The following is a 14,304-nucleotide window of genomic DNA, read 5'->3' as shown; positions in this document are numbered from 1 at the left end:
TGGTATGCCTAACTATTCATATGTAATGCTTGTAGTTCTCATTTAGAAGTTATGTCAAACTTAGGGAGAGTATCCAGAAGTATACTCACTTGATCTTAATGTACTCTTTTTCTCTACGATTAAGAGCATTTTTCACACTGGGTTTTTGCTACCCAACTAGGTTTTGACGAGGCACCTATCCTGAGCTGATCATACTTTTGTGATCTCTTATACTTGCATCCAAAAGACGTATAGTTTTGACTTAATGCAACTTCTCACTTTTCTCCTTAGTATATGAGTTTTTATCCCACATTGGGTTTTACCATAGCGAGGTTTTGTGAGTTTTACCTTTTTATACATTATTTAGTTAATTTGAGACTTGCATTTGCTCATTGTGCCGACAACTTCATCAACTGTACTTACTTCATCGTTGAATACCTGATGCGCTATTTACTTGAGTATTTACACATTCAAGGGGGAGTGTTGTAGTCCTATTAGATTAGGAATGTGATTGTGTAAATCCTAGTAGATCTAGGAATATTTCTTTATATTCCTATTATGAGTTGATTACCTATTAAGAGTTGTAATCCTAAAAAGGTAAGGAATTAATTTTCCATACTACTATAAATAAAGGCACAATGAGGTGGAATAAAACACACCTCACAATTACACATCTCTCTCTTCTCTCTACTATTGCCGCACCCTCTTTCTATGGTCTCCATAATTGTTCAGTAAATTATGCCTACAACAGGTTTTTAATCCTTTTATCATTATATGTCAAATAATAAATAATTTATACACAACAAGTGATATTTTGGTATGTAATAATTATGGTTCTCAATTCTTTTATCATTATATTTCATAATACATAATTTGTATACAACGAGTGATATTTCGTATGTAATTATTTGTTTATTTTTGTCACTATTTGTCCATTTATAATTGGTGAGTAGTAAAAAAAACGTGTCCATTTCTATTATTACATATCATGTGATACATAATTGTATACAATTAGTGACATAGAAGTTTTTACTATCAATAAGATAAAAAATTGAGCCCAAAATATTTGGCTAATATAACTTTTTTTTTCACCTTACATTCTGAGTAAATTTTTATGAAGTTTATATTGTTACATTGATACATTCTTGTTGATTTGAAACTTATAGAAGTGTGAAGCGTAATGTTTTTCAGCAAACTTCCAATCTTTTATATTTAATTTTACGGGCCTATATTTATCGACATTTCTCTCAATTAGGAACTAATAATATTTTAACCTAAATCAAAACATAAATCCTTGTTATATGCTAACTTACTAAGTACTAAGTAGGGGGTAGAATTAGGAAATTAAATAACCAACCATAAAGTCAAAAAATAAACTGTTGAGAGGTGAGAACAGTCGACCATTGCAAATTCAAAAAATGGATAACAACGTAACCATTTATAAAATATTACAAAAGGGAAGATAATTTTATTTCTGATTTGATGGACACAGTACAGTGTTTGTACACCAGAGAATTTGAAGCAGTTTAGAAATTTTTTAATGAGTTCAGTACAGTCGGATATAAATTAAAAACTGGAGTTCTTGAGTCCGAAATCCACTATTGGTGTGAAAGTCAGACTTGCAGTCAGGAAAGATTGAAATGCCTATTTAAGTCTTTCCAACGCCTCAAAAGATAATAAATGTGACTTGCTAGCGGTTATCCTTTTTTTTTTTAAAAAAGAAAAGGTAAAGTCGGATATTCCATTGCAGTGTACGTACTCATCCAACGTTGGAATGGAAGTTACGAAAAAATATTAATAAAAATTAAAAAAAATTAAGTGTTCCAGAGAGTGGTGCACCAAACAATGCCATTTTCCCGTAACAGCAGCAACTGAACTGAATTATATCTCTCTTAGATTAGATCCTCCCCTTTGGACTCGGGACCATCTCCAACCTGCCTTTCATCATTGCCATCACATTTTTGTATGATATTCTACGCTTAGCGGCCTCGTTTGGTACGTCGGATTGTTTTGAGTGATATTAGAGAGAGAAAAGTGAGATTACTGAGTCGGACATGGCGTGCTTGAAGCTGGGATCCAAATCTGAAGTGTTTTACCTTGATGGCCAAACTTGGTACCTTTTTTTTTTTTTTTTTTTTTGGGTTTTGGTGCTTTTGTTTCGATTTATTGCTACCACATTTGTATTAACATGGTGATTTCAGAATGCTGGGTTTATCATATATTGATATATACCACATTTGCATTTTTAATTTCTGGTTTCTGGGATTTTCTCATTCCTGTTAGTTCCTTGTAGAAAATTGCTCAATTGGGTTTTGTTGTTTCTTTTGTCACTGTTTTATGAATTAATCAAGCATTGTGAGTTGAATTACTGACTTCTGCTAATACTGAGGATGATTTATTGATGGTTAATTTCGGTTACCAATACTCTTGATTTGCTGAGGGATATACGCTTTACAGTTTCATTGATCCCGGACTGTGGACTGAGCATCAGTGTGTGCTCGCGCGCGACTCAGCACATTGTACGCGTAAATTGTGTATTCTGATGTATTTACCAATGATTAATCATAAGAAAGCTTTCCTATAGTAATGCACCTTCCTTCCCTTATCTTTTCCCGGCATTGTAAAAAAATTTCACTCTGTTGTACACTGTTATTTTTCTGTCAAGCCACTCAAAGGAATCCGTCATATGTAAGCCGGGTTCTGCAATCAATTGTTTCCGTGTGAAAATGCTAGAAAATTTACCAGTGGTTGCAGGGTGAACTGATATTGTTTAAGCACATTGCACAACTTCTAAGATACAATGTGGAATGTCTCACGAGTAGACAAGGATTAGAAGAAGATGCATTAATTTAGTTCATAGAGAGATTTAGAAGTATAAATTTTTTGCTTTATTAATTGTTGGTGTTTGGGAGGAAGGCAAAGCATGGACTCAGTCTTATGAACTGTAGAACCGTAGAAATTTCCACATCGAGACTTGATTCATTGTGACAAGAAACTGTCTTGTTTTTTTAAGAGCAAATGCTTTATGTACTTTACATTCATCTGTTTCAAACTTCTCTATAAATTGTTGACTTAAGTAATATCAAAAGGATGGTGCTATCTACACATCTCTTTTTACTTTTCAAACACCCCCTGTTAATTTCTGACATTTGATCCTCGTCAATTAATCAATTTAACGGCCGGAAATTGAGAAGGGTGTGTAAAAAGGGGTGTGTGGATAGCACCATCCTATCATAAAGTGTATGACTTAACCTTGCTAGTTTTTTGCTAATGCTTTCTTGCCTGGCGGGTTTTATGTGGTTTGGGGTTGAAGTTGAATTTTTGTATTCTTTTGTCACATAATTTTGTGCTCTCTGCTGTTAAAACTCCTTCATCCTTGATCCTTTTGAGGTCACTGGCCTGCTTGAAACCTGTTGCCCACTTTCGCTTCTCGCTTCATGAAGCGATTGTTACATGCACATCTGCACATCCTAGTCGTCATTTTCTGTCAGAAGATCCCTCAATGGCTTTTGTTTGAGGATAAAAGATAAGTTTCCGATAGCAGTTGAGTTGAGTGGTGAGATCAATGTACAATCTCCTTGATTTACAAAAAAGAAAGCCTAACTAGCATACAGAGAAAAAGATTTCAGGCAACGTAACACAAGTGACATAGACGAGTGAAAACCAAACTTCGACTAGACAAATATTATTTCTGCATTGATGTCAATGTTTGTGCATTCCTTGTTGCTCTCATACTATTAAAAATACGTAACAGTTATGCTTTTGTTAATAAGTTCGACCTCTGTGTCCTTTGTCTTCTGTACTTGAGAATAAGTATTCTCTTTGGCAGGCTTTGCTCAACTGGACTTGCTAGTGATGTCATTGTTGAAGTTGGAGAAACGTCCTTCCATCTCCACAAGGTGAAATTTGCTTGTTCAAGCTTAAAATTATGTTGTTCGTTCGTTTCTCATTATGAACTCTGAATTCTACACAATATATTAGTACTAGGAGTTCGTTTTGCAAATTAAACGCCTATCCTTTACCTTGCCTCTCAAATTATTGTAGATTTTATTCCAATGTCTACATATGCAGCTCTGTGTTTTCTTTCATGCCTATGCTCATGAGCTGTAATTTTTCTACCTTTGTTCGATATATCCACCAGTTTCCGTTGCTATCCAGAAGTGGATTACTAGAAAACATTATTGGAGAACTTTCTAGCGAGGATGATCAGAAATGCATGGTGCAACTGAATGACATTCCAGGTGGAGCCAAAGTTTTTTTGCTGGTAGCCAAATTTTGTTACGGTGTAAGAATAGAACTGAACGCGTTGAATGTAGTTAGTGTAAGGTGCGCTGCTGAGCATCTTCGCATGAGTGAAGAATATGGAGAGGGAAACCTCATCACACAAGCGGAGGATTTTCTAAACGAAATCTTCAGCAATTGGAGTGACTCCATTAAAGCACTTGAAACCTGCGAAGAGGTCTTGCCTCATGCAGAAGAGCTTCATCTTGTTTCGAGATGCATCAATTCATTGGCAATGAAAGCGAGTGCCGATCCAGGTTTATTTAGTTGGCCTGTGTCGGGAAAGAAGGCCTTGCAGAGCTCAGAGGGTGCGGTGTTTTGGAATGGAATATGCACGACAGCAAAGCCACATCCAGTCAGTGAAGATTGGTGGTATGAAGATGTCTCATTTCTTAAGTTTCCATTTTTCAAGAGGCTGATTCGAGCAGTTGAATTAGGAGGCATGAACCAAGAGAGGAAGGCTGGCTCCATAATGCACTATGCAAAGAGGCACCTTTCCTTGTTGGGTAGGCAATCGAGTTTCCATAATGGAAATCGTGCTGCCCCGTTATCAACTGTTCCTGCTGCATCTGATGGAGAGAAAATGACTCTCCTTGAGGAGATTGTGGGATTACTTCCTGATCAGAAGGGCGTTGTGCCAACGAACTTCCTGCTTAGGCTTCTCCGAACATCTATGATTTTGCAAGCTAGTGCATCATGTTGTGAGAGCTTAGAGAAACGAGTTGGGGCTCAATTGGATCAAGCAGCTCTTAAAGATCTTCTGATACCAAACATGGGGTACTCAGTGGAGACCCTATATGATATTGACTGCATTCAGCGGATTCTTGACCACTTCATTCTCATGGACCGCGATTCGATTGATTATACTTCTAGCTGTATTGTTGATGAGGGCGCTTCTCATTCGCTGACTGCAATAACCTCGGTGGCTAACCTGATTGATGGATATCTGGCTGAAGTTGCACCTGATGTTAACTTGAAACAGCAGAAATTTCAGTCGCTAGCTGCTGTTATCCCGGAATATGCCAGACCATTAGATGATGGAATTTATCGCGCCATTGATTTATACCTCAAGGTAAAGATCCTCTAAATTCTGTTCATACTCAAGATTATTTGATAACTTAAGCGCTGCGCATGTTTGGTTCTTGTAGTTTTGCTTTTGAAAAATACAGGAACGAAAGTGGAAACATTGCGATACTACAGGGACTTGAAAACATGTTTTCACTTTTGGATATTGCATCCATTGAAATGTTCATATTTCATTACTTCTTCAACATACTTAATCTGTTTGATAACTTTTTCTGACTTAGCATTCCATTGCTTACATTTTTCTCAAGTTCAGGCCCATCCTTGGCTGACAGACTCCGAGAGGGAACAAATCTGCCGGCTCATGAACTGCCAGAAGCTCTCATTGGAAGCCAGCACGCACGCAGCGCAGAATGAGAGGCTACCGCTTCGCGTCATCGTCCAAGTTCTATTCTTCGAACAGCTTCGCCTGCGCACATCAATTTCCGGTTGGTTCTTTGTATCTGAGAACCTCGAGATCTCACAAAACCAAAGTAGAAATCTTGCGCTTGCTCGAAATGAGGCACCTGCTCAAGCTAGCACTGTGCGGCGTGTGCGCGATCATTTTGTAACAGTTGATGACATGAGGGAACGAGTTTCGGAGCTCGAGAAAGAGTGCTTGAGCATGAAGCAAGAGATTGAGAAGCTGGTGAAGACAAAGGGGAGTTGGAACACATTCTTGAAGAGGTTTGGTTTGAGGCTCAAGTTAAAATCTGATGCAGAAAAAGCACGCAAACCCTGCAATAATTCCAAAGAACAACCAACATCCATAGGTCCACCAGTGAATGGAAAACAAAATTATGAAAATTATGAAAATAATAAATTAAGAGATTGATATTTAAAAAAACTCGCACTTTATTCAACTTTGTTTTTATTTCTTTGGGATAATTTTTTATTCATTTTTTCCCTACCCCTTTTTGTTCGATTTATTTAATGATTAGTGTAGTGTTTGCTCTAGGATATGCCTTTGTAATTATACTTTTTGTATTACATATAATTTTCTCTTTCTCAATTATATTATGTTCATCTGCCAATGTATGTTCCTTCAATACGCTAATTTTTTTTACTTTTCTTAATTTCAGTCACCAAAATCATTGTTTTATTAATTGAACAATTACTTATTTGTTTATTCGCCTTGATAAATAAAATTGAAAATTCCCACTTTGTTCATGTTGGGATTTTATTTTCTTCCAATTATGCCTGATATTTTAATTTCGTAATCAAATTTCTTGTTCATACATTATTTTACTCTAACTAGTATATGTTGAAGAGAGGAAAATTCAAACTCGGTAGCATTTCAATTCTAACTAATGTGGTTGTACCTTTAAATGAAACCTACAAAAGTTGTCTAGGTGAAATATAAACCAATACTAGGGGTGGTTTCAGTATGGTTATTGTACTCAAATCCCAGTACCAATTACTATACCAAACTTTTGGTATGACAAAATCTATTATCATTACCATATCAAATTTTTGGTAAGCCATATAATTCGGTTGACATGGTATGGTAATGGTAATTGCTACTTTGTTTTCGGCCAAATTTTGATTTTTTTTCCCTATCAAATTCAAGGCCCAAACATTTGTTTTTTCTATTTTTATGGCTTTATCCATATATGGTGACCTAAATTACAAAACCCAAATAGAATCCTGCAGTAAGAAACCACAGGCAACAAGCAAAGGCAAGAAGACCAACACCAATCCTTAGAGAGAGAGAGAGAGAGAGAGAGAGAGAGAGAGAGAGAGAGAGAGAGAGAGAGAGAGAGAGAGAGAGAGAGAGAGAGAGAGAGAGAGAGAGAGAGGGGGGGGGAATGAAGGGTTTTTCCTAAATATTATCAATATTATCAATATTGTACAAAAAAATTTCGGTTCAATACAATACCGTGCCATTACCAATTGGCACAAAATCGATGTGGTACGGTTGGCATAGTAATTTGGCAATAAATTTCACCCCTAACTAATACTATTAGAGTCATGTATTCTATAATTTTGAATATAAGTACATACAATCCTTGTTACATAAGGAAACAATAAAGGAAAAAATAAAGGACACAAATAACCTTCCTAAAACATGACTCTAATATTTACATTCCCTTTCTCCTACACATTGACTCATGCAATACTCCCCCTCAAGTTGGTGCATAGATATCACACATGCCTAACTTGATAAGTGAGTCATCAAATCTCCTACTACACAGCATGAGTAAAAACATTTGTAAGTTGTTCTTCCGAGTTCACAAACGGTATTGACACAATCTTTTTCTCAAGCTTCTCTTTAATGAAATGTAGATCAACCTCAACATGCTTAGTCCTATCATGTTGCACTAGATTCTCTGTTATCTCTCTTGCCGACTTATTGTCACAATACAATTTCATTGCCTCTTCTTGTTTAAAATCGAGACCCCAAAGCAACTTTCGTAGCCAAAGAATCTCACACACACCATGCGCCATGCCCCTGTATTCAACTTCTACATAAGATCGTGACACCACATTCTGTTTCTTGCTCCACCAAGTAACTAGATTACCTCCAATGAACGTAAAGTACCTAGACATAGAACTCCTATTAGTCACATCACTTGCCTAATCAGCATCAGTAAATCCCTCAATCCTCATATGTCCATGATGCTCATACAAAATTCCCTTTCCTGGAGCATACTTGAAATATGCCAAAATTCTCATAACCGCCGCCATATGATCCACACTCGATGAGTGCATAAACTGACTCACCACACTCACTGCATAAGCAATATCTGAACGAGTGTGGGAAAAATAAATCAGTCTCCCTACTCGTCTCTGATATTTGCCTTTGTCAACCAGTTTCTGATATGGATAAATCCCTAAATAATGTTTTTTTACAATATGAGTGTCCACAGGTTTACATCCAAGCATGCCTATTTCCTTCAATAAATCCAGAACATATTTACGTTGAGATAAGAAAATACCTCTAGACGAACGAGTTACTTCTACTCCAAGGAAATATTTTAAATCTCCCAAATTTTTCATCTTAAACTCGACGGCAAAACTCTGTTCTAGTTTTTTCATCTCTTCTGAATCATCACCTATTATTATCATGTCATCCACATAAATAATTAAGGTTGTCACTTTACCACTTCTCCATCTTAGAAACAACGTATGGTCGGAGTGACTCTGGTAATATCCAATCCTCCTCATAACTTGAGTAAATCTACCAAACCATGCACAAGGTGATTGCTTAAGCCACAAAGCGACTTTTGCAACCTACATACTCCGGTTTTCCCTTCGGCATTATACCCCGAAGGAAAATCCATATATACTTCTTCTTCCAAATTCACATGAAGAAAATCATTTTTTACATCAAACTGTTTTAGTGGCCAATTCAAATTTGCAGCTAATGAGATAAGAACACGCACTGTATTCATCTTGGCTATTGGAGAAAAAGTTTCCTGGTAATCAACACCATACGTTTGAGTTTAATCTTTTGCTACTAACCTTGCTTTATACATATCTATTGATCCGTCGGTCGTGTATTTAATTGTAAAGACCCATGTACACCCAATTGGTTTTTTTCCTTTCGGTAGTTCCATTAGCTCCCATGTATCATTCTTATGTAGTGCCATCATTTCTTCATCCATTGCAACAACCCATTAGGATCCTTCAAAGCCTCCTCAACTCGGGTTGGTACTTGGTTAGGCAGCAGCTAGGTGCTGGGCTATTTCGATATTCTCTGCAGACCCTTACCGATTTGCTGCACCTGTCTCGTCAGGCAGCAGCTGATGCCCTATCACATTCTTGGCAGTTTATTGCCAAAACCCATTTATCACATTCTCAGCAGTTTCTTGCCGAGACCCATTTATCACATTGTTTGATATTTCTAACCACCCTAGATCACCTTGATCACCACTAGTTTTTTCCCCCTGGAAATCTAAAGGTGATGGGATTGAAGAATAAAAATACTCGGATTTAGGAAAAGTAACATCCATGGTCATATACATATGGCAAGTTTTAGGATGATAACACTTATACCCTTTCTGTTGGGAGGCAAACCCAACAAAGACACACCGAATGGCACATGAATCCAATTTGCTACGATGAATCTTGTGAATATGAACATACACTACACACCCAAACACACGAGGAGTTAGGGTATGTTGAAAAACCTCACACTAGACCTTGTTCTTTAATGTAACCAACGACAATAAACTAAACTAGCAAATATAGAAAACTTAGAAGCACACAAGACTTATACTTGTTCGGCATTGGTACGTTTGAAGCATCATTATGTATCATCACAGGGCTCACAACTAAATTGTTGGTGGTCGTACGTGAACCACCCTCCAACTTCAGCCATGAGTTTTCTTCAACACTAGCCATCTTGATTCACGGATAATAGAGCAACATCATGGCAATGTTGATTTTCTACAAAACAGAGCAGCAAAAAGGAAACACTGCAGTATCCCAACAATACTCACGACAATGGTAGCAAGCAAAGCCTTTGCAGTTTCACGGCAGCAGCGGCATGGTATGAATATTTTTTTTATCTGGTTTAGGGTTACGACAACTAGGCTCAGATGCCAAATAGAATTTTACGACTTAATTCTCATGTATTCCATAATTCTAAATATAAGTACATACAATCCTTGTTACATTAAGAAACAATAAAGGACACAAATAGCCTTCCTAAAACATGATTCTAATATTTACATTCCCTTTCTCCTACACATTGACTCACGCAATAGTTTGGACAAAGAAAATAAACATGAAATTTTGAAAAAGTCATAATTTATAAATTGGCATGCTTTAATTCCATTGTTTGGATTCATAAACATAGAAATTTAGAATTTTCACATGAAAAAAAAAAATTGGAATTTGGGACCTCCAGTTCCCAAGTTTAAGCTCCATGTAAATAGGTGTCATTTTCAAATTTCTTGTTTTTTTAGGTTAATCAAATAAGAAAATTCACAAATTCTAAAAAATAGAATTCCCTCATTTCTATTTCCATCATTTTGAAATTCCTTATTAATTAATCTTAAATTTCCTCATCTAAACATAAAATAAGGGAGATTCAAATACAGCTACATACCTACTCTAGCCATATGAACATGCACATTAAATAAAAACTACATAACTTGTCCAAACAGATGTAAATTGAGAGGGAGATTTAAATGCGGCTACATATTCAAGTCACCACGTCATCATGTAGACGTACTTATATTATTGCATGTGTATCTTAAAAATGCCGTCAAAACCTAATTACATAGGCTTGATACAAGCATTTAAAAGAATCTAGTAAATTAAAAATCCCATCAAAACCTAATTAAGAATGCCGTCAATACCCACCCTGAGTTTCTGATACAACACATAGATGAGCCGAGTGGTTCTATCAAACCCGCTAATATTATAACTAATTTATCAATTGATTAATATTATGACACATTAACTTTGAACTTTTCCGACTATGAAAATTAGTAACTCGACTGGAAAAATTCAGACACGGTGAGATAATTAAAAAAACCTAAAACCCTAATTACCCTAACCTAATGGATAAGTTTCCGACAAGACCGAGTATTTATATGTTTTTAGCACCCAGCAGCCGTCTTATCATATCTTGACTCGCTCGAGTAAAACAAACCTAGACAGCGACAGACACGGGAATCCATTTTCCCAAATCCCCAAATCCAACAACCCCCAATTTCTACCATGGACAGACCGAGGAAGCTGAATCACCGGCGGAACCTCAACCGCAGCTGGGAGGACATGGAACAGAACTGTTTGGCTCAAGTGTTCATCCGAGTCGGACTGGAGTCGCTCCTCCTTTTCATCCCGTTCGTGTGCAAATCCTGGTACAGCGCCACCAAAAACCCCGCCTGCTGGGAGCGCATCATTTTCCCCGACGCCAATGACGACGTCACCGATCCTTTCAGCGTCAACGACGCCGTTTTGGACCGCCCCTGGACCCGGGCGAATCGAACCGAAAATCAGCGTTTCGACGTCTTCATCCGGACATTCGCGCGCGAAAATGACATTTTGTGGCGATACTTCTCGATCACGAATTTCATGAAAATGGTCATCGACCGCAGCGCTGGCAGCCTCCGGTTCCTGAAAATCCCTGGCCTCCTCAGCCACTACATGTTCGCGATCCACAAAACCCTCCAGCACGTCGGCAAGAGCTGCAAGAACTTCGCGGGGCTGCAGCTGACAAACGCAGCGATAGGGCGAAGCGAGGCGGAGGCGATCGTGACATTTGTGCCCAACCTGAGCTTTCTGTCTCTGAGGAGGTCGCAGATCCCGAGGGAGTTGATGGTGATGCTGCTCAAGGGGATGAAGAACCTGGTGCTGTTGGACGTGAGGGAGTGTGTTGGGTTCGACCAGCAGGACGAGGAGATTTTGCGGCTGGCTTCGGAGATTCCTACGTTTCTGTGTCGGGGGGCGAGGATTTGTGCCCAGGAGCACCTGTTGCGTATGTCGGATGGGTCATTGGTTCATGTCATTGCCGTGGATTAGTTAGTGAGATTGCTGTAAAAGAGAAGAGTGTACCAGTTCTACCGACCAAATCGGAATAAATAAAAGACTGGACTTTTTTAGTTTTATTATTATTCATTTTGTTATTTTAATATGCAAATGGACCGTAGACGTGAGTTTGACCGGTTGGTTAAAGCTGTGTGTTCGTAATCTACCATATCCAAGTTCGGACTGTGTATTATCTGAATCATGGTAGTTTTTTTTTTTTTTTTTTTTTAAGGTTTACTGTTGAACAAAGCCAAATGGCATTTTAGCAGTGGTTTTGGGTCCGATGAGCGTGGCGATTACAAGCATCAGCAAAACAAAAGCTGCCATGACTGCGATCAAATCATCGACGTACAAAGGAAAGGGGCGAAGACCAGGATCGTCTCTCAGACTTTTAGAGTCATGTGCAAAATTTATAAAAAAAAAACCATTCTTAAGATGATTTAAAAACATAAATGCTCGAAAATAATAACCTAAATCAAAATAAACTTTATGACTCACTCATTGTAAATTTACAAATACCTTTAAATAATAAGTAAAAGGCCTACAAACATAACCTTCACTAATAATCAAATCAGTTCAATCTTAAACAACTAAACAAGAAAAAACCTTTTAAAAACTCTAACTTTAAAGTTTCACTTGAATATCTAGCATTATTATATAATAACTTTGAAAAAAAAAATCATCTTTAGGGTATTGTTATTGACACTTCAAGTATTTCATTATGCAGTCCAAATTTTTATATTAGAAAAAAAAATTACACTTATAAAGAGTGGATAACGAGATTTTAAAGTACTAATAAAAGCAATTTTTTAATATATATCATTGTTACATATAAATTTCAGATGTCAAAAAAAATGTTAGGGGCCCTTCAAATTTGGGACCTAATGCAATCACACCTTTTGCTCCCCCTCAACACACCCCTTTTGGGGGAGACACCCATTTATCTGGTACGGCCTTCCGATGATCTCACTCACCGTGTGCGGCACGGTGGGGCTCGGTCACATGATTCAAGGAAGCAAGGACATCAACGAGAGCCGAAAAGCACTTTCCAGAATGAGACCCGTCGACGCCTACAAACCAAAGAAGACATCTCTCGAGGAAGAGCTCAAGGTACAAGCTTTCAAATAAGCCAAAAGCAGTTGAAAAGTGTTTTTGGGAGCTTTTTGATTGATTTTGGCACTTACCAATTCGATTTTGTAGGTTTTGCAGCAGAACGTGGACATTAACAAGTACGATTACAAGCCGATTCATCGCTCAAGCGAAAGCAATAAATAAATGACTGATTAACATGTGGTTTTGTTTTGTTTATGTGATTGGCGGGAATTAGTTCAAGTTTTTTGCTCAATCAATAAGCAATTAACAATTTAACATGTTTGATGTTTCATTCTCTCATGAATAAAGCTTTATTTTCGACCAAAAACAAAAAAACAAAAAAACAAAACTGCACCTTTCTCTTTTGTATCCTTCATAGCGATTTGGGCTCCGCATTTAGTCATTTGCACCTCAAATTGAATATTTTACTATTTTTTCCTGAACTTTTCAAGTGCCCCAGCCTTTTCGGCGCAGCACCATAACCTGAAAATTATATTTCGCTACCCGAGTAGCTAACCATCGACTGTAGACATGAGGCTAAACTAGATCATCAAACAAGGAGCAAATTATATATGTATTATCAGAAAATCAAAAGCACGAGGCGGCGGTGGGATGGGTTTTTGTGTATAGGTTGGACGGGTATCCCGGTCGGACCTCAAAGGTTTTTGGTGATGTCACATGTCATTCCTAGATGTATCGGAGGTGAGGCATGAAAGATGAATAGGTTTTTGGTGATGTCACGTGTCAATCCTAGACGTATCTCGGAATTGAAGCATGACACAAATTGTGGTTGAGGAGATTTGGAAGGTTAAAGGTTTGGAGCATAAGCAAATATTGTTGTTGGTATTGATACTGACGATGAGTAAACGAGGCAGAGGAGTATGAAGCTTGGAAGGCAAGAGAGATTGTGTGGATCAAGAATGACAAGGAGGACCGGCAAGGGTTGTTGAAAGAGAAGGAGGAGCTCATGAAGGTTTTAGGTTTAAATCATATATGATCATGTATTTGATTTACATTTATTTTGGTTGAAGATTCATTTGCTTTGCTTTCCCTCTCCACAACTTCATTTGCCTATTCTATTTATGATAAATTGACATTTTCACCAGTCATGGCATTTGATTTTTATACATTTATCACAGAGAAAAAAAAAACTCGGCATTTTTTTTATTTTTGTTTTTCTGTGTGTCATTAATTTGGCCATTTATTTTTGGGATACGCTAGCCCGAACTAGGTATGACAACAATTTGATTTTGGGACAAAAATATCATATTCATCCCCATAATCACGAAAATGAGCCATATTTATAATCGCAAATTAACTATCGAGAATTATTCATAATCATACCTGCCGGGTAACAGATTCCCACTTGGTTATCAGTTATATTTATCTTTGTTAATGCAAAAAAAA

At 37.4% G+C, this 14,304-nt stretch overlaps 2 protein-coding genes across 2 annotated transcripts; both read left to right on the top strand.

Moving 5' to 3' along the window:
- The first annotated feature begins 1,835 nt into the window (after window positions 1–1,835).
- LOC103440656 (BTB/POZ domain-containing protein At5g03250-like) lies at window positions 1,836–6,334 on the top strand. The gene is made up of 4 exons (XM_029105822.2): window positions 1,836–2,092; window positions 3,809–3,878; window positions 4,121–5,332; window positions 5,600–6,334. The coding sequence occupies exons 1-4, from the start codon at window positions 2,034–2,036 to the stop codon at window positions 6,155–6,157; spliced, it is 1,899 nt and encodes a 632-aa protein (XP_028961655.2). The 5' UTR covers window positions 1,836–2,033; the 3' UTR covers window positions 6,158–6,334.
- Window positions 6,335–10,995: 4,661 nt separating this feature from the next.
- On the top strand, window positions 10,996–11,799 carry LOC103440823 (F-box/LRR-repeat protein At3g48880-like). The gene has a single exon (XM_008379532.1). The coding sequence runs from the start codon at window positions 10,996–10,998 to the stop codon at window positions 11,797–11,799; it is 804 nt and encodes a 267-aa protein (XP_008377754.1).
- Window positions 11,800–14,304: the final 2,505 nt, after the last annotated feature.

This window comes from Malus domestica, chromosome 07, assembly GCF_042453785.1.
Source record: "Malus domestica chromosome 07, GDT2T_hap1".
Classification (NCBI taxonomy): domain Eukaryota; kingdom Viridiplantae; phylum Streptophyta; class Magnoliopsida; order Rosales; family Rosaceae; genus Malus; species Malus domestica.
This window is presented reverse-complemented; position numbering and strand designations above follow the sequence as displayed.